The sequence below is a fragment of the Pelodiscus sinensis genome, chromosome 3 (assembly GCF_052426305.1).
Source record: "Pelodiscus sinensis isolate ZL-2025 chromosome 3, ASM5242630v1, whole genome shotgun sequence".
Lineage (NCBI taxonomy): Eukaryota > Metazoa > Chordata > Testudines > Trionychidae > Pelodiscus > Pelodiscus sinensis.
The window spans coordinates 48,727,119-48,754,655 of NC_143054.1; the positions used below are offsets into that span (position 1 = coordinate 48,727,119).

The 27,537-nt window shown below is 42.0% G+C and overlaps 1 protein-coding gene across 1 annotated transcript in view; it reads right to left on the reverse strand.

Moving 5' to 3' along the window:
* Positions 1 to 3,709: 3,709 nt before the first annotated feature.
* The window catches only part of LOC102456584 (EGF-like photoreceptor maintenance factor), a 58,839-nt gene continuing 35,011 nt past the window's right edge, over positions 3,710 to 27,537 (reverse strand). The window contains exons 3-4 of the mRNA XM_025190966.3: positions 22,125 to 22,286; positions 3,710 to 4,902 (exon numbers count right to left, since the gene is read on the reverse strand). Coding sequence (XP_025046751.2) covers positions 3,710 to 4,902; positions 22,125 to 22,286 — 1,355 coding nt within the window. The remainder of the gene's footprint in view (positions 4,903 to 22,124; positions 22,287 to 27,537) is intronic.

The window sequence follows — 27,537 nt, forward strand, 5'->3', positions numbered from 1 at the left end:
AAAGGGAAGAAGGTAGAAATCCACCGCTATTGTTTTTGATGTAAACATTTCATTTATACAGTAAATTACTAGCAGTCAATTGAAATTTAAAAACTTAAATGGCATTGACAGCCACTGAACGCATGAAATATAATACAAGTTTCTGTTTTATTGTTCATTAAAATACACAACTAGGCATTTACAAAATGAATTTAATTTGCTTTCTTAGTATAAAAGGTCTATGGTTGAGATTTTAAACTGCCATGAGAATTGAACTTCAGTGGGTAGATCTGTGTCTGACTCTCCTACACATCTTGGAAAACACTACCTACACTGAAGGAAAACTACAGTGTTTTTCTATAAAGCATGGTGTGTGTGTGTGTGTGTGTGTGTGTGATGTTATTCCACAAAGGCTGGATTTATAGGCAGTTTTAAAGAGAAACTAAGACTAAAAGTTTTTGATATTAAAATGGGAAAAGTACTGGATTTTGGATGACAGTAGTAGACAGTTTTGTGTATGTGTAAATAAAACTCAGGTAAATGTAGTTAGTTTTTTGTATACTATTTCCAGATAGTTTCCAGGAATTCCCAGTAAAACTGGGCAACCTGTGCTCCATCACCATTCCTGAGGACTGGTTTTTTATGTCTGTTTGTCTTTCTGTTTCTTTACTAATACCATGTACTTAAGAATGTTGGGCTAAACAAGTGGGTGAGGAGACCATGAGATTAAATGTTTTTCAGGCTTTTGCCATAATTATTAGATATAATCTGACTGTGCATTAAAATATATACAGTTTTAAAATTACACACGTGAAAAAGATTTAAATTTTCCTAAATGCGACATTTGAAGTCTAGTGCCTTTGTGTGTTGATTTTAATATAGAATGTTTCTTTTTGTATTAGTCCAGCTGAGAGCTGAAGCTAGATAAATTCAAATTGTAAATAAAGCATCAATTTAAACAACAGAGTAATTAATCATAGTAACAAATAAACAGTGGGCTACATTTTCCGTTAGTTCTACTCTTTATATCAAGAGCAGAGATCTTCCTAAATGGTATTATGTAGATCAACTAGAAGTTATGGGCTTGATGCAGAAATTACAGGGAGAAATGCTGTGGCCTGTTATTCAGGAGGTCAGACTATATAATCATCAGTGTCCTTTGTAGCTTTAAACATCTATTACCTAAAATCTACAATTTTAGCAGGACAATACCCATCTATGGAGAAAGTTCTGCTATTCTAATAACTAACTTATAAAGGGCCGGGTTTTTGAAAGAGATCAGCTCTCATTTTAGGCATCTAATTTGAAATGGACAGATTTTCCAAAAGAACTCATTAGCACTTCCCATTGAGAAGAAAAGGATAGCAACAAGGGCTTGTCTACATAGTGAGTAAAAAGCTCAGAGTAGCTGTTTGTATGGACACACAAAGTATAGTTGAGTGCTCTTTGGAAGTAGATTAACCCATACCTTAAAAGGGCATATTCATAAGGTATGTTGAAACTGGAGCTTGAAGAAGTAATTTCCAGCTCAGTCAGACATAACCACAGCTTTTCTGGAGCTAACATGCTCAAAAGAGAAGGGTAGCTATGGTGACAAGTGGCAGGTTAGGCTAATACAGGCTTGGGCAAAATAGAGCCAGCAGTCTGGAGCCAGCTCCCCATACCACCAGATCAGGCCTGTGAACGCAGTGGGGAGCCTCAGGCAGATTCCCTGCTCCCCATGCTGCTCAGAAAAGCAGCTGCCAGGCTGTTTGTGTCCCACAGCTGTGGGAGAGGAGGGGGAGAGGCTTCATGCACTGTTCCTTCCCCAGCACAATCCCATTGGCCAGTTTCTGGACAATGGGAGCTGTCTGTTTGAAGAACAGGCAGTGTGCAAAGAATTACTTCCTCCTCCCCTCAGGCTCTTATTCAGAGATGCACATGGGGGCACGTTCAGACACAGGGATGGGGCAGGCAAGGAGCCTGCCTGAGAAATGTGCTGGCTTGCGGGCTGGGAGTCACCCAGGAAAGTCTCTGGGTTAGAGCTTGCCTCTGGCACCACAGCCTCTGCCTCCCTCCCTCCCTGCAACCCGCTGCCACCCCACATAAGCCAAACCCTCTGCCTCCTCCTGAACCCATATCCCCTCCCAGATTCTGCACCCCAATTGCCTACCCCAAGTCACAACCCAAACTCCTGCACCCCAATTCCCTCCCCTGGTCACAATTGCCCCCTTCCAGATCCCACATGCCCTTGTGCGCCCCCAAGCCCTTACCCCAAGCTTCCTTCTGCACTCAACCTCCATCCCAGACTCTGCACTTCCTCCATTAATATCATAGAATAGCGAGGCCCTTGACCATATTCCAAAATCTTGGAGTAGCCCTCCATCAAAAATTATTGCCCACCATTAGGCTAATACATGGACTCCAAGCATGATGCCAACCAAGATGGTAACGTGCTCAAGTGGCTAGCTTCTCATATTACTTGTGCTGTCACAGTTACACATCTGTTTTGGCACACTTGCTGGATGGAAACACGCCTAATCATGTATAATCAAGGGAGAAATTATTTCTTCCAGCTCCAGTGTGGACATACTTATGAGTGTGCATTTTTATTTAATCCACTTCCAAAGGCATTCTAACACAGATTAAGGGTGTCCACTCCTAGAGCTATTCTGAGCTTTCCCTGCATTATATACCTTTAAGGCTTTGTCAACATAATGCAGAAAAGCTCACCAAAGATGATTTGTAAAGGGCATTAACATGCCACTCTTGATTGCCCCTTGTGGTTCATTCTAGTACCTCATTTATATCAATGTATTCCCGTTTGAAGCAGGGCTGTTTTAACACAAACTCGGAATATAAGGGTTCAAGAAGTAGAAGAGGTATATTTTAGAAAATGTCAGAAGGGTAGTTAGTGTGACATGTTAGAGCTCCTACAGATCACAACCCTCTAATATGCTTTGCCGGTGTCTTGTAGAAAAGGCTTCCAGCTGAAAACTGCACCTCTAGCTTTGACGACACATTCGTGCAAAATAGTGTCTCTACAAGTGGAATCAGCGCAGAAGAGCTATTGCACTTTAAATTCATGCTGTAGTTATTTAACACTAACTTCTGTGTGAATTTCCTATATAGATAAGCCCTCAGTGCTTAAATGAGTAATTTGGATGATGAGCTTTTTAAAATTTGGCTGCTGTCTTTTAAAAAGAAAATGTGCTTTTTATGTAAGTCTACTTAGGAAATGTTGAAAAAAATCTCTAGTGCCTTTTTTTAAGCAGTGGTGCTTTTTGCATGTTAACTTTCATCTTAAAGACATAACCTATATCATCATAGTAAAAGAGAAATTAAAGTACATTTCCAAGTTCTTTAATTTTCAAAATTTAAAGTGGTAGGTGTAAAAGAGTAAATATTTTTGTTCTCATAAGGTTCAAATGTTTTTAACGCTAGATTTGCATTCTTGTAAACTATCAGTTTGAGTACAAAACAATTTCAGGCAGAATCTATAAAAATCAGTTTTCTGTTTTCAAACTATCTAGAAATGAGATTAGTAGCCCATTAGTAAATTTGACCATTTTTTATTTTCCAGCCATATAAAAAGATAGTTTATAGTAGCAAGCAATTAACATGCGTGCATAATACCATTAAGCTTGTTACTTAAAAGGAGTCTCTATCTAATACTATTAGCCAGTTGAGACTGGAACATAAACCTGCACATCTGTATGTGAGGATTTTTTTAAACTTATTTTTTTTTCAATTAATCCCTGTCTCCATCATAAACATTGTAGCCTTCTGCTTTACTTAATGGAATCTTTTTAGAATCTTGAAAGAGTACCACATCTTTAATTTTACCGACCAGAGGATGACTAAAAAGCCCTAAAGTGACTATGCTTATTTTTCTGTCAAGTTCAAACCCACCAAAATAGCAAATGCCTCCATAGTTTAGAGCAATGTATTTTCTTTGTGGGTCAATATCATCAAAGAGAATCAGATACTCATCAAGGAACACTTTAACAGAAGTCTGGTTTTGAGCTATGGTAATAAAATGCCATTTCTTGCAGCAAAGGGAACGTTTACTATAAATTAAAGGGACAGAGATTCTTTCTCCAAGATTAACCACAACTTTCAAGGTCCCATTAGTAAGACCAATTGCAAGGAAATCATTGTCTTCATCTTCAGCTTTTCCCATCCATAAAATTAAGCCTTCACTCTGACTGGTAGTAAAATTTAAAGATACACTTGTAAGTTTGAGGTCTCTCTCTTCATAATGAGGATCCATGTATTTTATGTATGAATTACCTGCAAATCTTGCAGTTGAGAATGAGGTTTCATTGTCACAGTATGAGCCTGACCATCCTAGTGTACATGCACAACTGTATGAAAATATAATGGGATCAGGAATACAAAGAGCCTGGTGCAGACACCTATTGTTTGAACAGTAAACAGACTGTTCACATGTGTTCCCTGTCCAGGATTGTGGACAAGAGCAAGAAAAGCTTGAGTTTTGAATTTGACATTTACCATTATTTTTGCACACCGTATATCCACAAACAGTTCCATCACAATCACCTACATTGGCACCATCAGTAGGATCTCTGTCAGTGAGTTTTAGTTCCCTGTTGTTTATGATAATTTCACGTATGCACCCGCTGAAACCAGTGGGTTCATTCTCTGTTGCCATTGAATTGACAAGATTTAAGGATGACACTCCTCCAACATAGAAATCTGTCTTTATGTCTAGGGCAGTCATTCCAGCACTGGCTTTCTGGGTAATGATGACACCATCCAGATCCAGGTAACCTTCATTACCTACTCTTCCTGCTTTAAGGAAATGCCATGTACTTCCATTTGTATGTATGTTTTGAAGAGACTGTAAGATGACCGTCTTGTCGCCAAGGCTGTAGCGTAGCTGCACATATCCATTTACTAAGGATATACATAGAAAATCACCTGTGGAAATAAATTACTTGATGTTAAATACATTTTAATTTGAGGTAGTTTATATCTATCTATTTAGATAGATGTTAACTCATATTGTTAAGGTTACCTGACACTTTGTTTTAATACCCTCTTTTAGTTGCTTGTAATTTTGCCAGACTTAAACCATTCAAGCTATCATTTTCCATGTTGGGTGTGTACCTCACTTTTTTTAAAGCTATTTCACCTATTTCTGAGAATGAGATTAGCAAAAATGTGGGTTTTGTGTGTGTTAAAGCCTTACAACTGGTAGAGAAGCTCTGTTGTTGCCACACTTTGGAAAGGGGACTTTAAATTTGGCAGGATGGAAGGGGGGATTGAAACAAGAAACACCCTCATATCTACAACATGCATCGTACAGTCCCTGTGAAAAATTGTCCAGATTTGGCCAGGATAAAATAAGTCTCAGAAAAATTTCAATTTAAAAATGTTCAGTAGAGGCTTGCTAGAATTTATCTTCTAAATTTCCTGAAAATTGTCTGACTGAACATGCATTATGCCTTTTTGTCTGTAACCAGTTTGTGCATGTTCCATCCCCAGAGCACCTGAGTGTGCCTCGTCCAAGGGCTTCAGGTGCTAATCGAGACTTTCCTTACATTTGCATCTCCCTGGGACGACTTCGGCCTTAGGTAGAGGGATTAAGTAGAGACACCTTCTCGCCTTTGCTTTCTGTGTTTCTGCTACATCCTGGCAGTGTGGAGTGGAAAGAACAGCCTGATTTGAAATTATAAGGGGGAAGAACTGGGTGTGTATGTGGGGGGAACAAGGGAGCAGGAGATGGGGGAAGAGTAAAAGGAAGGGGGAGAACATGGGCAGGAATTGAGTTGCGGGACAAGAGAAGAAATTACAGCACTGTTTATTCAGTTTGGGTTGAGGCACAGTTCCTGCAGAAAAAATGTAGCTGTAAAATTAAGGACTATCATGTATGTGCACAATGGGAATAAATCAAGGCTGGAAAGTTAACCTTAATATGTGCATTTCCTAACATTTGAGTGCTTGACTTGGCAACTTTAATTTTCCTTTAATGTAACTTTTTTCTTATCTGTAGTAAATATAAATGACATTGGGGGAAGACTGTTTGATAGCAGTCTTTCATCAGTAAAAATGACATTAAAATGCAATGTAAAATTTACATTAAAATTAAATACAGTGTGTTGATTGAGATTCATGCTTAAAAATGAAATCACCTGCCATAGTTCACTAGGATAAAATAAATGACTAATTTAGCTGCTAGAGAAACTAAGTCCGATTCTTTGAGTTACTTTGAGTAGGTCACATGCAGTATATCCCCAGGAGTAATGCTTTGACTTCAATGGAGTTACAGTAGATATGAATTTGTTTTTAACAAATTGCTTTCATAAAGCTGCAGGAGATGAGGTAGAGTTTCACCTCAGTCTCATGGAACAGTTCATGTAGCTGTGAATGTGCAAGTCATGACATGCAAGGTCAGTTTGAGAGAAGGTGAATTACTTTACCTACCATGCTTTAAAATTAAATGTTCTGTTTAAATCTAGTGCTTCACTGTATGTTGATTGATACAGGAATCTCAAGATCTTCCTCATGAATGTGTTTTATTTTAAATCAGATGTGAGAATATGGCTTCATAGTTTGATGTCTTTATTCACTGTACTTCTAATCTTGCCCAACATGTGCTATGCAAATACCATCTCCTCTTTGGGTGAGAATACACATTTTGAAAAGCCTTATGTGAAAATTGCACAATAATATAGAAAGCTATGGTGTGTATACATTCCACGCCTTTTTCCACAGTAAACCTGGAATAATATAGTGATATGATAAAACATGAGTGTTTAATGCTTTTGCTTGATTGTTAGTTTCAGTGAAGATACCTTTCTGTTTCTGCAGCTCAGCATGATGACACTTCTGGCCATGGCAATTCTGGGCTTCTCTTCTCTCTGCAGTTCATGGAAGCAGATCTGTGTTTTGGTACTGTATAGCTTCTGCTCCTGCTTGCTGCCAGATTATCTGCCTGCACACCAGCAGACGATGGTTTCTTTTGCTCCCACCCTTACTCTTTTGTTTTAATTTTTCTTCACAGTATTTTAGGCAGTAGGGAGTAGTGTTCTTATTATTCCTCCTCTCCAGATTGGTTAACTCCTCAAGGGTTTAACTTTCCCTGAGCCTCCACTACAGCATCTTCCTGCCAGCTCTTCTGCCCTTTAAAGGTTTGGCAGAGCAGTCAAGAAAGCACCACGTGGTTTTCTATATATAAGGCAGCATTCTTAGGCTCAGAAGACAGTGAGTTGTTCTGCCATTTTCCCCCAACTCTGATAAGTCTTAGAACTACAAGTACAACTACAAGGCCAGGAGGTTGTGGTCCCCTCCTCACTAAAGCAGTTGCCACTCCAGCAGGGGAAAAATGGACCAGGCACACCAGTACAGAACTGAAATAGACTCCAGAAGCAAGGAGGACCCTGACCATTTGACTTGGAGTATGATCCACGGCACCCCTTCAAAAGTGAGCCTTCCCATCCCAATTTTAAAATGGGTCCTGAGTACTCTGGGGAAAGAAACAGGGTTTCTAATCAGCCTCCCTTGCTCCCAAGCTGACCAGAAAGAGTCTGATATTGGGTTCTCTGCTCTCAGGGGGAATGGGGCCCAGCGTGGGAGGATTCAGAGACCGAACTCTCAAGATGGCTTCGGACCCTAAAGAAGACAAGTTTCATAGGACCTCATGAAAGCTACACTCCCAAAGCCTGCAAAACAGATCGAATAAAAAAACCATGAAAATCTAAAGAAAAACCAGGAAAAAAAAGTCACATTCTGAGTTGTCTTTCCTCTCACCCACTGATTTGGGGGGGGGGGTTGTCTAGCTCTGAAACCTGAGCAGGTTCTTAAGAGTGAGTGTCAGTGTAAATTTCTCCTCTCAAAATCTTCTCCTGACGTTGCAATTACTCCTTTCTTCCTTCTTTGAGGAATTAAGTAGGGATGAATACAGTGAGTCTGCTAAGAGTGTCCTCGGGCTCTGTGACATTAAGAACCAAAGGGCACTGTTGCTGAGCTACTGAAGATGGGTGCCACTATGGCATCACTCACTAGGGAAGTGGTTCTTTCCTCAAAAGAATACTTTCTGGATAGAAAGATATAGGCCACTCTTAAAAAGGGCTTAGAAGCCTCCTCACCCCAATCCAAATATATCTGTCATCTATAGATGGGGATGATAGTGTTCCTTCCCATGCAAGATTCTCTGGGTTCTATTCCATCCTTTTCATTGGTACAGAAGTATATGGGGGGTGGGAGGAGAGGCATCGGAGCCATTTGAAATCTCAGATGTCTGCTGTTAATAATGCTGTATTAGTTTTTGGTGGCTTCTTGTGTGCCCCGTACTTCCAGTCCCTCAAGATACACTCATGATCACACAGAAGATGACTATTTTCAGAACACAAAAATCTATAGCATGAGGAAAACGCATACTCAACTCTTCATAGTTGTTATGACTGGGACTAGAAATAGATGAATTCCAGCTTTTCTGATCCCAAGAAACACAGCACAAAAATTGGGTTGATCTACTAGTGATGATAAAGACGTTAAATTCAAATCTTCATTTGTTTATCATATTCTGTTCCATTCTGTGTTCAAATGCTCTAGTCTGTCCTGATCACATAGCAGCTCAATTGCAGGTGGTGCCTCATTCTCCTCAATTGTCAGTGTTTTATAAGACAGGCATTTTGTAAAAGCTACATAGAGGTCGAGAGAATTTGGAAGCTGGTGTTAGAAATTTCTAAGAATCATTTAAGGAGTTAATAGAAATGCCCTAATTAGTCAAATTCTGAATTGAAGTCTTTGCTTCTTCCAGTATATTTTCAATAGATATCTGATTGATCCAAGTGTAGTTTTCATTGCTGGACAGAGATGTACTACTGTTGTAGCAGATGCCTGTATTGCACTGTTTAATGCCCCAAGTATTTTCAATGATATACTTACAAGAGAGAATAGTGATTGTGTTCTCCAAACTTAGTAGCAAAAGTAGTCCATCAGCCTCACTATTTAGATAAGTCTCATCTTGGTAGGTAATTTCCGAAGCCAATAATGAGTGCAGTAATTTTAAAACAGCAACCTATTATCGTTCATGAAAAAGTCAGCGAGTTTTCCCAGATTAGACTAATTTTAACTTCAGTCCCTGTGCATCTTCACTATTTTCCAAGACAGTCAGTCTTTTTGGACTCTTGCTGGAAAAAAAGAGTATAATCAAGACAAGTAAATTGGTAGCTTTTTAAGTGTCCTTTCAAAATTCTGCAGCTTGCATTGGTGATTGTTGGAGTAGATGGCATCTGCAGTGCGTATAAGAGAGTTTAGAGTTACATTTTCCTCTAAACAAAGTTTTCACTTCCTACTGTCTTCCAGAGACATTTGTATCTCCATTAGATGTGCAAGAGACATCTCTTTGGGGATCAGTTTGCAAGAATTTAACTCTTCTAAAACGTGGGTTGTCAGATACAGTTGATGTATATTTTATATAATCTAGAAATTCATCTACTGGCCTACTACTGCCATCAAGATAATGCATACAATGACTTAATAATTGAAATCCATTTGCATTGGTTCGTTCCTCAGCCATGCATGCATGTGTTCTGAATGTGGTGAGAATTCTTCACTTTTCCAACTGGTTGAATCTCTTAATCTTGCACTGCTTGCTTCTGACCAGCCAAGTGAGTTTCTTGCCCAAAAAAAAAAAAAAAAGCATTTGCTGGTCTTGGTCAGAATCGGTGTCCAACTTGAGGATTAACAAATAGCAATGCACTTAACACTAGCCTCCAGTTTGTAGTGTGTAACATCCCTTGCTTAAAGAGACTATGATGTGACAGGTATGGTTTTTTGAATACACTGTATCCAGCGTTTTTAACAGCCTTCAGAAGTAACAGTACTTCTGAAATCGACTTTGACAATGACTAGCTTACAAGGCTTTCTGTGTGCTGATGAAGTCCACAGGATGGATATTTTGTAACCTTTTCACATAGATTGTCAGCATTGGCTTTGCTTATCTGTCTGGTAATCTAAGCTGCTCCACTTTTATTATATAAACCAGTGGTCCCCAACGCGGTGCCCGTGGGTGCCATGGCGGCCACCGGGACATTTGTGCGCACCCGCTGACAACCTGGGCCGCCCCCCCCCCCTCCCCGGCATGTGGCGCACTGGAGGCGCTGGCCCCAGACGCATGACACGCACCGGTGCCTGGTGCACAGCGTTCGGGCGGCCCCAGCCCCAGGGCACATGTGGGCGCTGGTGTCGACCCCAGGCGTGCGGCTCGGGCGCCGGGCCCACAGCACAAGGCGCTCAGGCGGACCCGGACCCGGCGGACATGCCGGCGCCGGGTGCAAGGGCATCCCCGCCCCTGGCGTGCCCCAGGACATGCGGCCCCACCCCATGGCGCCCGGCACATGAGTGGCCCCGCCCCCAGGCGCCCGGGAGCCTCTAAAGGTTGGGGACCACTGATATAAACCATTGTATGCTCACATCTTGAATACTGCAAGCAGTTCTGGTTGTTCCATATGAAAAAAAGATATTAGAGTTGGAAAAGGTACAGAGAAGGGCAACTAAAGTTATTAGGGGTATGGAAAGTCAAGTCAAATAGTGCCCATGACTTAGGCCCAGCCGTACTACCAAGCAAAACTCCTTTCCCGCCAACACTGGGATCTACCATCCAAACTCCTTGCTTAGCAAGTACGGTTCAGTTGAGGGTGACCAGTGTTTTATTTCTAATGAAAGAGGTACCAGGAATCAAGCTAGTTTTTTACTTTCATAACTAACAGAAGCCCAGCTGTCCTGAAGCTATGAACTGCCAAGCCTAGAGGTGCCAGGGCTCAGCCCTGGGAAAAATTAAGCAACAAAGATGTCCTCAATCAGGACAGGCTAAGTACAGTTCTACTGCCATCACTCACATAATAAAGATAACGTTTCATGACCCCTGTAGTCAATACTAAAATGTAACTCAATGTAAACTATGTAACCCAACACCAGCCAAAATTTATTACATGGGCAGAAGATCTCTTCCTACTGGATACCTAGGCAGAGATGGCGAGCTCATGTAAATACAGGCTGGTCCAAAAGTCTTTCCCCCTTCCTGGCTCATCACTAGCTATGAAAAGCTCATTGAGACCCTGTTTATAAATCATAATTTGAAATTATAAGATTGGCCAACATTCCTGAAATGAATATACCAACATTTGTCATAAAAACAGCAGTTGTGTGAAAGAGCTAGTCTTTGTTCATACTTTTCAAACTTCTTATAATTTTTCAGGTAGTATTATCATATACTATGTATGTTTTTAAGGTTTATATCAATGTTTCAGTTGAAATTTAGTGTGGGGAAATCCCTGGCCACGTCTTGAACACTGAATCTCCTCCAGATCATGGCTTCATCTTTAGCACCAAAAAAAATTCTTTAGTTCTAGCCAGGAATTTATTTTCTTGCTCTACAGCTGCAGGAGAGATGTACCATAGTACATTGCATGGAATTGCTAGAAATCCTAGTATTATGCATAGAGATCTTCAAGCATTCACACTAGAGGTGTGGGACCACTCCTTCGAATGTGTGAAAGATCAAGTACTGGTTTGGGCACAGGTGCTCAACTCCTTTAAGTTCACCTAATAAATATAATTGCAAAGGTATGCTCATCTACCTTCCAGATCCTATAGTTCTCTTAACTAATGCCTGCTTGGAGGGCTGGAGAGCCAGCTTAGAGACCAAAACAACTCAGGAGCTCTGGAGTGAGAATGAAAAGGTTCACACCCTAAACCTTCACAGGCATTCATGTCAGCTCTGTGAAAGTGCCAGCCCACCCAACGGGAAGCCATGTCCTGGTTCAATATACCAATATGACTGTGGTCACAAATTTAAACAACCAAGAGGCAATAAGGAGTCTGGCGCTATGCATGGAAAACAGTGGAAATAATGAAGTGGGCAATCCACATCAAAGGGGAACTGATAGAAAAGGTAGGCTCAGCTAGTGGAGGGTCAGCAATTCCAAATCATGCCTGAATCTGGAGGTTTTCAATTTAATCTTTCAGCCTCTCTTCAACCTTTTGCACTGGATTTATAGTGTTATACAGCAACAGGCCACAACCTTACCCCACAGCCACCTGTGATACTATGGATAAATCCACAGTGTCATGTTATAGGTTCAAGGGTATAGAAGATGGGGGGCCTGTCTCTTTCCTTATACTGTATGCCCAGGGAGTAAAGGCAGCCAGGAGTGGTATTTGGGCTCAAAATAATTTGTTTCATTGCAAAGTTATTGATTAGCATTCAACACAGTTATCATTGCTGTGATATAAGTGATGGGTCATGGAATTGAATGGCTTAAGATAATGTTCTCCCAATGAATATGTGTATTTCTAACAATTTTTTTTATGAGAGTATGGTTGATGCCTTAAGAAGCAATTTCTGGTCTTCACATTCTCACTCTCATATTTCTAAAAGAAATTCCGATTGTGAGTTAAAACATTTTTTAAATGCACTCTTTGCAGTGGCCATCATAGTGATTATTGGCCGAATAGTCCCACAAGGCTGATCTCAGCACCCCACATGACATGGGAGGCAAGTGGGCTCTCCACCAGCTCAGAACTTGACACTACAGAGGAAAATGGGGGTGAGAGAGGATGGAGAGTGGCTACTGGGTCAGCATTTATGTGGATGGCTTTAATAGCCTACAAATTAAAACAGGGAGGATAGTGGAGCAGTGGATAATGCAGCAATTATAAGGAGCTTGCCCTGAAGCCATAGGAAATTGTGCATCTGTTGTATGTAGTACAGCTGTATAAAGCGTAACTGGTTTGGCTTTGTGGGATTTCTAAATGTCGCCACACCTGTGTGGTTGCTACACTGTAAATATACTTTGATTACAAGTTGGCCAGGATTTGGGTACATCATATTTTAGAGTGGCAGGTATATTGGTGGTACTTAAACTTAGATAGTTTAGTGTTTGCTGTTAGATAGTTATTTTTAATACTTATGGTACCCTATGGTAAGTAAAGAATGTACATGCTACCATGTCTAGTGATCTGAGGTAACAGTGCTTAAGTCCTGGAAATATCCTGGCTTGTATTTGCTGGCCTTTAAATAACTTGTATTATAAAAAAAAGATAAAATTTGATCCACTTGTTATTCAACATGAACATCTAACTGCTGCTACAATAATACAACTTTTCCTAAATCTTTTTAAACTTTATAGGATGTAGCAAAAATACAGCTGACTAGGCAGCACCCTCTACATTTTTTTGTTAGACTATAAAGCAATAGCATAAATAGTAGAGTGAGGGGTAACTGGAACTATTAAATTGAACTACATTGAACTGTAGGAGTGGTGGGCAACCTGTGGCCTGCGGACCATATGTGGCCCATTGGGGTTCTGTGTGTGGTCCACAAGACATTTTGTTTACTATTACTAGGCTTGGCAGATTCTATTGGCTTCCTCTTATGTAACTTTTTTCCCTACTGGTGTTACTAAAGTGACTCAGAGGTAAAAGAAGGACACGGGAAGGGAGGTGCATGCTGATTGCACACAACATTGACTGAGAGCCATTCCCACCCTCCTGCATCCATTACTATGGTTCAGTCTTTTAACTATGGTTCAATTCTTTCAGTTACTATGGTTCAGAGCATTACTATGGTTCAATCAGCACACCTCACAAATTCTAGATATGCAAGTGCAGTTAGCAAAATGGGAAGCAACTGTCTAGGAAGGAGTACTGCAGAAAGAGATCTAGAGGTCGTAGTGGACCACAAGCTAAATATGAGTCAACTGTGTGACACTGTTGCAAAAAAAGCAAAACATGATTCTGGGATGCATTAACAGGAGTGTTGTGAGCATGACACAAGAAGTCATTCTTCCACTCTCCTCTGCACTGATTAGGTCTCAGTTGGAGTATTGTGTCCAGTTGTGGGCACCACATTTCAAGAAGGATGTGGAGAAATTGGATAAGGTCCAGAATAGCAACAAGAAGGATTAAAGGTCTAGAGTACATGAACTATGACGGAAGGCTGAAAAAATTGGGCTTGTTTAGTTTAGAAAAGAGATGACTCAGAGGGGACATGATAGCAGCCTTCAGGTATCTAAAAGGGTGTCACAAGGAGGATGGAGAAAAATTGTTGTCCTTGGACTCTGAGGATAGGACAAGCAGCAGTGGGCTTGAACTACAGCAAGGGAGGTTTAGGTTGGACATTAGGAAAAAGTTGCTAACTGTCAAGGTGGCTGAACACTGGAATAAATTGCCTAGGGAGGTTGTGGAATCTCCATCTCTGGAGATATTTAAGAGCAGGTTAGATAGACATCTGTTTGAGGATGGTCTAGTGCTTGGTCCTGCCATGAGGGCAGGGGACTAGACTCGACCTCTTGAGGTCCCTTTCAGTTCTAGTGTTCTATGAAAACTACTGTATCCTGGGAGACCATTTTGGTTATGACAATCTTGCAGCCCACTATGATGGAGAGTCATTCCTCCAGTCCTCTCACTAACGAAGGTTGCCCATCTCTGAACTGGAGGCAAACAATTTTAGAAGGTTTGCAGGTCACATTTAGGTGAATATAAAATTTACATTTGGCCTGTCACCAGTTCGCATTTGGTCATTTGCTCCTTTACTATGATTCTAGCATTTGAAGAATGATGTGGGGACTGAAAAAATAAAAAGTGAAGCAGAGCGCGCATTACTAGAGTTAAGTGTTTCGTTTCCCTACTCTGCTACATGGCTCTTACACTTAGAGGCAGTCCTACTAAGTTTATCTAGATTGCAAACGGGGGGGGGGGGGGTGATTCCCACTACAAGAAGACATACTTGCATGAGCAAGGGGATAGGCTCACTGTCACCAGTTGTGAGTAGGCTCTCAGGTGGCCCTGTACTTGAGGTGGCTATCTTGTTCCTCAACTTGTACTTCCATTCTATTTTTAGCATATTAACCTGATGAGCACAAGTATGACTATTCAAGGTGAAAATCAGTATTCACACACTGAGGCTGCAAAGGTATGACTGTCTCTACATGCTCACTCAATCTTTGCCCTCTTCTGACTCTGCTAATCTTGTTATAGTAATGTACATTAAAAAAAAATCCAGACTAGGATGACAAAACTTTTTCATGCTATCATGGAGTAATGGCATTTGTCCCTCCTGCCTTAGACTGAATTCAAACCAATGGCCTACAAGGAGTAAGCTGTGTAAGCTTATGCTGTGTATTCTTCTTTGAGCGATTGCTCATGTGCATTCCCATATATGTGTGTACAGGTGCCATGTACACGATTGTCAGAAGACTTTTACTTAGTCGTACCTTTCAGGATGGCTGTAGTGCCCCCTGTGGTGATGCCGGATAACATCACACACATACCTGACATCCCTTCTTTAATAGTTATTTTGGCAGCTCCTTCACTGTATTATTCTTTGATGAAAGATAATTATTTGTGCATGACATGGTTAAAAGGAACAAATCATCCCCATGTGCAGTAAGAAAAGCAAATATGGTAGGCGGTCAGCTTGGTTTAACACTGAAATCCTTGGTGAGCTTAAACACAGGAAACTTACGAGAAGTGTAAACTTGGACAAATAAGGAAGAATATAAATATATTGCTTGAGCATGCAAGGGAATTATCAGGAAGGCCATAGCACAATTGGAAATGCAGCTAGTAAGGGATGGGAAGGGTAACAAGAAAGGTTTCTACTGGCATGTTAGCAATAAGAGGGTGGTCAGGGAAGGTGTGGGACCTTTACTGAATAAGGTAGGTAAATGGGTGACAGATAATTTGGGGATAAGTGGAAGTACTCAATGCTTTTTTATTTTGGTTTCTGTCTTCACAGACAATATCAGTTCCCAGACTATTACACGAGGCAGCATAGTATGGGAAAGAGGTGGGTAGCCCTCCGTAGAGAAAGAACAGCTTAAGAACTATTTAGAAAAGTTGGACATACGCAAATCCATGGGGCCAAATGTAATACAGCCAAGGATGTTGAGGGAATTGGCTGATGTGATTGCAGAGCCATTGGCCATTATCTTCTCAAACTTGTGGCAATTGGGGAGGTCCTGGACAAATGGAAAAAGGCAAATGCAGTGCCTTTAAAAAAATCTTTAAAAAAGGGAAGGAGGACAATCCAAGGAACTACAGACTGATTGGCTTCACCTTAGTCCCTAGAAAAATTATGGAGAGGATCCTGAAGGAATCCATTTTGAAGCACTTGGAAGAGAGGAAAGTGATCAAGAATAGTCAACATAGATTCATCAAGGGCAAATCGTGCCTGGCCAATCTGATTAGCTTCTATGATGAGGTAACTGGCTCTGTGGATATTGGGATGGTGGTGAATTTAAAAAAAAATAATGGAGATTGCCTATCTCCTAGAACTAGAAGGGACCTTTGAAAGGTCATCAAGTCCAGTCCTCTGCCTTCACAGCAGGACCAAGTGCCATCCCTGACAATCCCCCCCCCAATGGCCTCTGCAAGGATTGAACTCACAACCCTGGGTTTAGCAGTCCAGTGCACAAACCACTGAGCTATCCCTCCCACTTTCACTTGCCTTGCCTTTAACATACCTTGACTTTAACAAACCTTTCATTAGTGTCTCCAACAGTATTTGTGCTAGCAAGTTAAGGAAGCATGGATTGGATAAATGTTCTGTAAAGTAGATAGAAAGCTGGCTAGATTGTCAGGCTTAGTGAGTAGTGATCAATAGCTTGAGGTCTGATTGGTGGTTGGTTTCAAGTGGTGTGCCCCAAGGGTCGGTTTTGGGGCTGGTTTTGTTCAGCATCTTAATTAATGATCTGGATTGCACCCTCAGCAAGTTCGCAGATGACACTAAGCCAGGGGGAGAGATAGATATGCTGGAGGGCAAGGATAGTCCAGAGTGACCTAGACAAAATGGAAGCTTGAGCCAAAAGAAATCTGATGAAATTCAACAAGGACAAGTGCCAGAGTCCTGCATTTGGGACAGAAGAATCCCAAGCACAGCCATAGACTAGGGACTGACTAAGCACTAATTCGGTAGTAAAAGGCCTGGGATGACAGTGAATGAGAAACTGGATGAGTCAACAGCGTTCCCTTGTAACCAAGAAGGCTAACAGCATATTGGGGTGCGTTAGTAGGAGCATTACCAGCAGATCTACGGAAGTTATTATTCCCCTCTATTTCGCATTGGTGAGGCCATATCTGGAGTATTGCATCCAATTTTGGGGGCCCCCATTACAGAAAGGATGTGGACACATTGGAGAGAGTCCAGTGGTGAGTACCAAAAATGATTAGGGGGCTGGAGCACATGACTTACGAGGAGAGGCTGAGGGATTTGGGCTTATTTAGTCTGCAGAAGAGAAGACTGAGGGGGGTATTTGATAGCAGCTGCGTGAAGCAGGGAGAGTGTGAGTTCCAAAGAGAATGGAGAGAGGATGTTCTCAGTTGTGACAGGTGATAGAGTGAGGAGCAGTGAAGGAGGTCTAGATTGGATATTAAGAAAATCTGTTGCACTGGGAGGGTGGTAGAGCACAGGAATGGGTTACCTATAGAGGAGGTGTAATCTCCATCCCTAAAGGTTTTTAAGTCCCAGCTTAATAAAGCCCTGTCTGGGATGATTTAATTGGGGTTGGTCCTGCTTTTAGCAAGGGTTTGGTCTTGCTGACCACCTTGGGTCTCTTCCAACATTATGATTGTATGAGCCTGAAGAGTGAGTCATCAAGACATACAGTTCACTGATCTGCCATTTTCAATTTTTCATAAATACAAAGGGTGGATCTTGCACCTGATTTTAGTGTTTTGCCAAAAGTGGTATCTAGTTTCATACCAATCAGACCAATTGATTTACCAGTATTTTCCCCAAAACTCCATTCTAATAAAGGAGACTACTAGATACTTTAGATACTAGAAAGGTTTTAGTGTATTATTTAACTAGAAGTAAAGGTTTTAGGAAGTCCTCTTGGTTACTTGTTTCTTGTATTCAGAATCATACAGGTCACATTATATCTGCTCAGATTATTTCCATTTGGTTTAAACAACATTTTTATTGAATGTTACAACTTAGCTGCACTCCCTGTGCTCACTATTGTAAAATCTCATTCTCCTAGGTCAGTGGTATTGTCTTTTATCGCCTAAACCATGTTCCTTTGGGGAACTCTGTAAGGCTGCTACTTGGAAGTTAATCCGTTTCTTTACAAAACAATATGGTTTGGATTTTGGCTTGAAGAATGGATGTTAGATTTGGTATCATGGGGCTTCAGTTGTTATATAATTAGAACTCTTTTCAGTTTCCTGCACTGCTTTTCAAACTACCATTAAGTTGAGAGTATGCAGAGACCACTCAAAGAAATGAAGGTCACTTTTAATAAGTTCCTTGAGATGACACTGCATATTCACATTTCATTCACCTCCTTTCTCAGTGTTATAGTATCATTTATCTGGATGAGCAGTGAAAAGAGCTGAGGCAGTAGAAGGCACAGGACCCTTTGTTCAATCCCAGAACATTGGGAGGCATTAACAGGAGGGATCAGAGATATGTGCTATAAAATGAAACTGCTCGGGGAAGGTTCTACTGTTAGGTTGCATCAGACAGTGCATTACCCATAAGTGTGTGAATGCAGAATCATCTCAAAGAGTGCACAAGACAGTGTAGCCAAGTGCTGGGGCCATACTGCAATGCTGAATCACCTGCAGAAAGCACAACGACAAGGAGATAGTCGGTGCATTACTGCCTTGTAGGAGGTGCGGATAGCTAAAAGGATATTGTCAGAATGTTTCAATTTTTCCCTGTCTTACCCAGCCATAAAAGGATGGCCATGGGACAGTTGAACTTTCAGAGGAAGGGCGCACAGGAACCATGAAGCCAACAGTGGAGCACAAAACCTCTATGCAGATAGGCATGACTTTCTGCCGATCCATTCAGGAGACTCATAGGCTTAGTTGGCCAGACTCTGCCCGGGCTGTCTGATAGTAAATCAGATCCTTTCTAGTGAGGGAATAAAAAGGGAAGAAAACTTTACAAGAAAAACCTCATGGATATTTTCTCCCCCACTATCGTTTTAACATGAGAGGCAGGGAGTTTGCTTGTTCCTGTGCAGCATTTGCTTCTGGTAATAACAGCCCTTATACAATTGTGCCAGTGAGACAGCCTATGTGTCACAATCATCTCTAAATTAGTTGTGAAGTCAGAGGTGATTTCTTTTCAAGAACAGTCCATTGTAGTGAGAGAGAAGACTAGAAAAGAGAAGCTTTTCAATTATTCCCCATTAGACTAGGAATTTTAGAAAAATGTCTTGTGCCTTATACAACCAAGTCATTTATTAAATCTTACGTAACTAGATAAAAAGAAAAGGCATTATATAAAGCACTGTGTAAACTAAGCTGCAAAAGAAAGCCCTTCCACATCTGTTGGCTGCTAAGAATACTTCTGAGTCTTTCATTAGTCTAATTCTGTCTGGATTTGATGGGATTATATGAAGGGATATGTAAAGAGCTTGCAAGATTAGCTTTTTCTAAACTCTTCCCAACTTCAGTGCAGTGAGAATAGGTGGTATGAAAGCTGTAAAGCAATTAAGTTGCTCCATAGAGAGCAACTTTATTCAGAAAAAGGAAAAGTATTTTTTGAGAAAAACATTTGAAATTAAATTTGCATGGCTTGGGATGTTGGTTTTAAGAAAAGTTCTGTCCTGTACAGACTAAATATTATCACTAATGGCAAACCAGATGCAGCCTAATTTTAAAAAGTCAGTAGAATCTCTTAGCTCACTTCCTCTCATCCTTCCAAAGGGATAGTTAATATCTGTCTTTACCAGCTGCTATCATGGCCTTGAGAATTTTTTTTAAATTTCTTTGGAACGATTTAAAGTTTGGATTTTTTTTTCTTTTCTCTATTTTTCTAAGATCTTTTGACACGTGAAATTATCTGATTTGAATGGGAGGAAATATTCATGTAGAATCCCAGACAGTTTTTTAATTATAAACTTACAAAAGATGCCGATTATAAACATTCTTAGCACGCTCCCCTTCCCCCCAAAAAGTTTGTGTTACACATTATGCCATCTGTTTTCTTTGAAACCACTTTTCTATATTGGAGTCATAATTTGTACAGGAGCTGCTATTACCTGATGCCCATATCAGTCTCACCTGATATGAAGACATTTGTGCAGGGAATGAGAAAGTGGTAAAATTTGTGCACATGGCTGAATACATTTAAAAATTCTAAAATCTTTTAGGTGTTGAAGAAAGGAATCTAAAAATATGACAAACTTTATTTTCTAGTACATAAATCCATATTTCTGCGTAATGTATTGTTTGGAAAATATCACTGATGCTTTAATGTTAATAGCTTATGCAGTCATATGAAATGTTTCTTTCTAAAAATTGTGAAAGACACTAGAGGAGTGTAGTATAAATATGAAAATATATAAAATATAAATAAAGTAAATTTCCATATACAATTAAAAGACTAGGTTTGAAAATGTATGTACACTACTTGGCAAATATATTTTTATGCCATACTCCTGTAAAACATAATTGTAACTTATTAAGGTTTAAATGTGCGTGTATATATATTTTAGAAGTTTGTCTGTCTGAGTCCATTTGTTCAATAATTCATCCTAAATGGTAAGAGCTAGGACCACCAAATCAGATATGCAGCTTCCCCTTCTTCTAAGTTAAAGCAAGGTCAGAGTTTGGTTGTACCAGGAGAACAAGGAGCCCCAGCACTGTATTCCATAGCATGAAAAGGGAGAGGCCGCTTTTCAGTGGGACATGCTATGAAAGTGGCCACTAGGGGCAGTGAGCCCACAGGGGAGGAGCTGTCCTGAAGAGTGTCCATTGGGTGCAGCCATACCACTATGGGAGTGGCCAGTAGGGCTGAGGCTCTGCCATCTTGCCTGCCAGCACACTAGGTGAGTTGCCCCCTTGCCCCAAATCCTTTCCTCTCCTCCTGCCCTTTGGCCATAGCACTGGGAGGAGGGGAAGGAAAAGACCCCTGGTGGCCAGGAAGTATCTGGGGGAAGAGAGAAGGCCCCTGGCAGATGGGGAGGTCTGGAGAGAGAGAGAAAAGGGCCATGCTGGATGGGAATTCCTCCACCCCCCAGCCCTGAGCCCCTTCTCATCCTCTACTCCCAGCCTCCTGCACTACCTCCCACATCCCCAAGGCCCTGACCTGACTCCTGCACTCACATGAGGGATGTTAGTTAGCATGTAATTGAATAGTCATGTAACCACATCATATTTTAATGATACACAATTATTCCATAGTCCCTGGGGGTGGGGCTGGCAGTAAATGCATTCTGGCTGCACTCCCAGCGAAGCCCCTGCTATCCTGTGCTGCTGTCTGTCTATCAGAGCAGGTGAGTTTGTGGAGCCAGCATACATGGAGAGCTGCTTAAAAGCCAGCTCCTCGTACATATTGGCTCCCATCTGCCCCCCTCACCCTCTGTGCTGCCACCTCTATATCAGAGCTAGTAGCCGACAGGATTAACCAATAAGTTTAGGCTTATCAATTCATTGTGTAGTACACGCTGCTATCCCTACCCCCTACACCGCCAGCTTCCAGCCTTGAAGGACCTGGGCCATGCCAAGTAAGTCGGCTAATATTTATATACATAGTAAAACAGTTGTACTTGGATGCTTCTAATTTTATCATTCTGCCTGTCTAGCAAGTACAAGACTCATGTTTTACTTAGGTAAATATTTTTTCTAGCAATAGCAAAGTTGTCAGCATTGATCCGTCTTTAGGTATAATAGATGCTTAAACTCTTCATGAACTTCACGAGCTCTCTGTAGTCAATTTACTTTCTCTTAGCTTCAGTTCAGCTAACTTCTGCATTTCCTTATTTTTGCTGTCTTAACAATAATGGACCAGATCTTCAGTTGATGTAAATCGGCATAACTCCATTTGTAGCATATGCAAGAGTATAGCAGCTAAGGGACTGGCTTCAATGTGTTTATTTAAATTCTTCAATGTATATTTGTTGGACCATCTCCATTAAGTAGTTCTCCCATACTTGTGCTTCTTAAAAAGTCTACATACTTGCTTTGTATTCACCCCAAACTTGTTACATTATGCCACTTTTCATGAGCTTGATTGAAAAGTCCAAAAGCCACAACCTCTCAAATGGAAGTTGAACACTAGTATGAAGACTGAACATTTCTACTGTTTATGTTTACATTTATATTTCTGCTTTTTAAGAAAGCACCCTTTTTAAGAGACACCCAGTTCTTGTGGACAAACTTCTCAATGTCCTTACCTGATCGAGGGCTAAGGTGTTGGGCAGTGTAAAAAAGGATACCATCTGCCAAAATGGGCTGAAATTGTAGCTGGATGTGAGTCTTGTGTCGGATATGAAAGGAAGCAAATGACATCCAAGATGATTCATTACTTCTGAAAGATGCGTCACTTATGGATAAGGCTGGAAAATACAAGAATAAACATATCTTTTATGAAAGTTTTACATTTAGTGAGGGGTGGGAAAATATCATGGTAAAACTGCTTCTCTGTAGACAATTGTGGCTTGTAAGTACAATTCTTTCAATGAGTCTCCTTCCACAAGACAAAATATAACCTGAGCACACATTTAAAATCACTAGCAAAAGTATGCTGTGTCGTTTTGTTTTTTGGTATATTATTTTCAATAACCGCTTCTAGTTGATGATCCTCACACTAAAGTTTCTACATAATGAGAACTCTGTAGACTTCAGCTTCAGGGAAGCTTAGTTATAATTTTAAAATCTTTTAAAAGTTAAGTTTCAAGCTATTTTTTTTCCAGAAGTACTAATAAGCAGTTTCTTCTTCCCCATACCAAAGCAAAACTTAATACAGGAATTTTTCTGATGTTTATAAAGTACTTTTGGATAATTACACTGAACCACTCTGTAGCTCAAATTATTCTGCAATATAATGGCATGGAGCAGTCTCAGACAATAAGAAGATATGATGTAGTCTTAAGAATTGTACACAGGTCTGCTACTCTGATTTGTTATTGCACTTAGTTGTCGTCATTCCCGTACCCACAATAAACATGGCTGGATCAAATGCTTTCACACTGTTCTGTTTGTTTTGTTCCAAACCGTTTCAGCTTTTCTTCCTATGAAAATATAGTCATTTTTTAACATTTGAGGCATAGTTAGGTTAATCAGTGGACAAATCAGTATAATTATTTGAGGATCCCTTCTGTACACATAGTAATAACAATACCTTGCCTTTGCCTTGGTCTTTGGCTTCATTCTTAGGTTTTTTGTAGTTTATAGTTATTACCTTTTGAGGAAACGCCTTCAATTTATTTATCTGAATAATTCACATCTTTGCAATGATACAAGTTAAGTGCCAAGTCCTGATCCCAGTTAACCCAGTATTGCTTTGGATTTACACTGGTATAACTGTATTCAAAATATGACCATCTCTCTTTAATACATTCAAACTTATTAAATGAAAACCCCCAACACAGAGAACCAGGTGGGGGATCTAGTACAGTATACATAACTAGATAGAGAAAATGGTTAGGGACTGTAACGCTCCAGCCCCCTTTCTCGGGGAGGGGGGGCCATTAGGCTACGCTTATCTTGCTCTTTGGTAGTCCTCCAGTAACCTACCGGGGTGGAGGGGGACCTGGGCCCGCCCCCTCTCCAGGTCCCAGCCCAGGACCCTAACGGAGTGCGTCCGAGACGCGCTGCCCGACCGGAGGGGCTACGGCCGCAACTCACCGGTACCCAGGGTTTCCGACCCCGTCCTGGGCTGCTTCCTCCGACCCTTTAGGGTCCGTATGTCTCAGTTTGGTTCGGCGGGGTGGCAGGGGTGACTCACCCACTCTGGCCGCAGGGGTTCTCGGTTGCTCGTCCGGGGTCCGCCGTCGATCCTGCCTCCACGTCGCCGTTCTCGGCGGTTGTCCGTTGGCTGTACCACCGGAGCTTCCTCCCCCCTCCTGTGTCCTGGCCACCCGGATTTTAAACCGGGCGCCCTTGGTCCGGGACGCCGGCGCATGCCCCCTGGGGGAGGGCCGGGCCAGTGCGTGGGCGGCCCGTCGGGGAGGCTCCTGTGCCTGCGCCTGCCACCGCCGCTGCGCCAGTGCCGTAGAGCCGCTCGGGCATCCCAGCGGCAGTTTTTCGTGGCGCCCCCGGTGTGGGGTGCGGGATTGGGGCTTGCGCTCCCGGCCGCCCTGCCCCCGCCTGCATCGGCAACCGCCGCCGAGCAGGCACGGCAGAGCTGCTCAAGCGTCTCGGCACCTGTCTCCCATGGCGCCCAAGTGCGGAGTGCGGGGTTGGGGCTCGCTATCCTCGCCGCCCCGTCACAGGGACATTTTAATAAATGTCACAAATGCAAAGTTTCTGGCCACTATACTAGAAAGATGACACAAACTATGAAGTGCTCCCAAGCACTAGTTGTTAAAAAGCAGTAATTAAAGCTGTCAGCCAGATTAATGTAATATATGCTATTAAAATACATGATGAAAAGAGAAATACGAAAGGTAGCATGAAAGGCTATTGAAATAATTCCCTGTTCTGGAGTTTCCATTGCTTGGTTTTACAATATGTAATAGTTGTTTCTATCAATTTAGTAAACACTCATCATGCTGCTTTAATAGTCCCTCTTGTTCTTAAATATATATATATATATATATATATATATATATATATATATATATTGCTTTCCCCATGGCTTGAAAACTATTCTTCTGCTAGAAAAAAATATTCACTGGGAGCCTCTAGTTGAGTCTGACGTCTTGGGGAGGAGGAGAGGCCCTGTCCCTGAGCATGTTGTGGAGCTGCAGCTGGTAGGGTTACCAGGTAGACCACTCCCAAAAAAACCGGACACACTTGATCATGGACCAGGGAGAGGGACTGGAGGGGGGGGGGGAGGGAGGGAAGCAGAGCTGGCGGGGGAGTGGGGTCGAGGAACGCCAGGTTGGCTGGGAGGAAAAGGGGGGGATGGGAAGCAGCTCTGGGGGGGCAGCCATGCTGCCTCCCACCTGACCCCCCCGACCCCGGGCCAGCCGTGCTGCCCCCAATCCCGGGACCCCCCTCCGCAGGCCAGCCACGCTGCCCCTGGCCTCCCCCGATCCAGCTGCCCTCCCCCCCGACTCCCCCAACCCCGGGCCAGCCGTGCTGACCCCGACCCCAGTCCCTCCCTCCCCGGACCAGCCGTGCTGCCTCCGGGGCCCCCCTGACTGTGGGCCAGATCAGCCACGCTGCCCCCAGGCTACCCCTTCCCCGGGCTGGACCAGTCGTTCTGCCTGCGGGCCCGGCCCTCTTCCTTCCCAGACCAGCCACGCTGCCCCCCTGGGCCCAGACCCTGCCCTTCCCGGACCAGCCGTGCTACTCCTGACCCAACCCTCCCCACACACACCAGCTGCGCTGCTCCCGATCCCCTGCCCCGGGGCACCCCCCCCCCCCCCCACCTTCCCACCCGGTGGTTTTATCTTACTTCCCTTGCCTGGGAGGCGGGGTGATGATGCTGCTCCCTGCCACCTGTTTCTGTGGGGTCCTAAGACCTGCTGTTTTTGGCCCCGCATGCGCGGCATACCCGGCGCAGTGTCCTTTCCCCAGCGCACCAGGGCGGCCCTTTGAAACATTAGGGTGTGCCTGGGCACACCCAGCACACCCCATGCGTATGCCTATGGTTGTAAGGCTCAACCCTGTGTTAAAATATGCTGCTTTACCAAAGAAGACATTGGGTAAAACATGCACACATCAACTGTCTGGCTGTGGCATGAGGCATCCAGTTTCACTTCATTTAGTTCAGTCCATCTTCTTTAGCACGTCAGCAAAAACTGCGGATACTGAGAACACAAACTGCTCAGTTCTAGCGGGTGGAGAGTTTCACTCCTATTTATCCTCTTTTGGGCAATGGAGCTGCTTTAAGCAGCTCTGGAAGCTGGACACAGTCTATATTGAACAAAAATTACTATGGCACAGGGCCTTTGAGGAAAGAGTTTATAAGGATGAAAAAGTGCAATGATGTCAAAGGACCACCCAAAGAACACCCGAAAAACCATGATTTTCTATTTTGCAAGAAGAACAGAATATTTTGCAAAAAGAACAGACCTTATGCTAACACTTCTGAGACTCATTTATTTCTAATAAATTGCCTTTCTAATTCAGAAAGTAAACCATTCATGTCACAATGCAATAGGACTGAGTAGCTGAAATACTGGAGTGGTTTTGACCAACCTAAATGTGTGTACATCATCTTGTAAAATTAACTACTGCATGCATGAAAATTGTGATTTGCCAGATATATGGAGGTAGGAACGCATATTGTTGAGATCATGTGGCTTTAAGTCTATCTGAGAACAGTGGTGCTCGGGGAGGAACTTGATGGAACTTTTCAAACTGAGTTATTTGCATGGCTCTTGTTTAAAATAAAATTTCAATTTTACAACAACACTGTATATGAAAATTCTTAAACCAAAAATCAAGACGATGTTAAGTTCTTAAATTTGTTCTTGCGATGAGTATATGTAAAATAATCATGTCAAGTGCAGAACTGACTGCTATGTGCTTAGCAATCCACCTTAGCCATTTTGAAAAAAAATGTTTGGTGGGACTTGGCAGCAATAGGATGATTTTTGTACTCAGCATACATATTGAGAGATACTCTAACCCAGAGCAGTTAAGAAAAATGGATTTCTGTGTCAGTCTTTATTATATTATATTGCTATATTATAATTAGGCCACCAAACATCTCACTCTGTTTAATTGCATTTAAAATAAGCACAATATATATTTAAGCAAACATGCCTTTCAGTACCAGACTATGTCCGTAGCTACGAGTAAATAGCTCAAAAAGTAGCTACCTAATGAAGCCAGTACCTCTCTAAATGTTATAATGAGAATAAATCACTATAGACCAATTAAAGTTCTGGGAACATGTTGTTATGTAACTACTATTGCTAAAGCACATTCTTCTTTCCCTTTAGTACTCATTATCTGGTAGGCTCCTCATACTATGCCCTTTTGGGTAATCCTGCTGTTTCTCAAAAGTCCTGTCTTGTCGATTGCTATCGTCATTAACGCAGTTCTCTGGGTGATTCTTGCAGCCCAATTCCCAGCAGCTGTAAACAGGGGTGCTTAAGCACATTCCCAGCACACCGCTTGTGCAGCTTCATTGCAATAGCTTCCTCTGACAGCTTGTTGCCTCAAACCTATTAACAGCCCTCTTTCACTGGAATCTTCTCCTAACTCTTGCAACCTTCAAAGCAGAAGGGTTAGAAGTGATATATTAAAAGATGGCCATGCTATAGAAACTGTCATCTTGTGTGAAATAAAGGGAATAATTAGTAAGGTGTTAGGCCCCCATGCTCAAAAGAAGTGAATTGGAAACTGAAACTTCTGGACAGGATCTAACACCTGGCGCACCACTATCATACACCCAACTTTAAACTAAATACTTGCCATTTAGCTGTACCTTTTGTAAGTAAAAGAGCTTCAGAGGGGTAGCCAAATTAGTCTGTAACAGGAACAATTTAAAAAACAACCCACAGACTAGTAGCACCTTAAAGACTAACAAAACGTGTAGATGGTATCGTGAACTTTCATGGGCGCAACCCACTTTTTCAATCTAGGTAATATTGTTTCAATAGAAACCAAAATGAATTACTTTTGGCAGTGATGTTTTTGCGAGAATCTGTATTAGATCTTCAATGAGCTTCAGCTCTTGGCAAATTT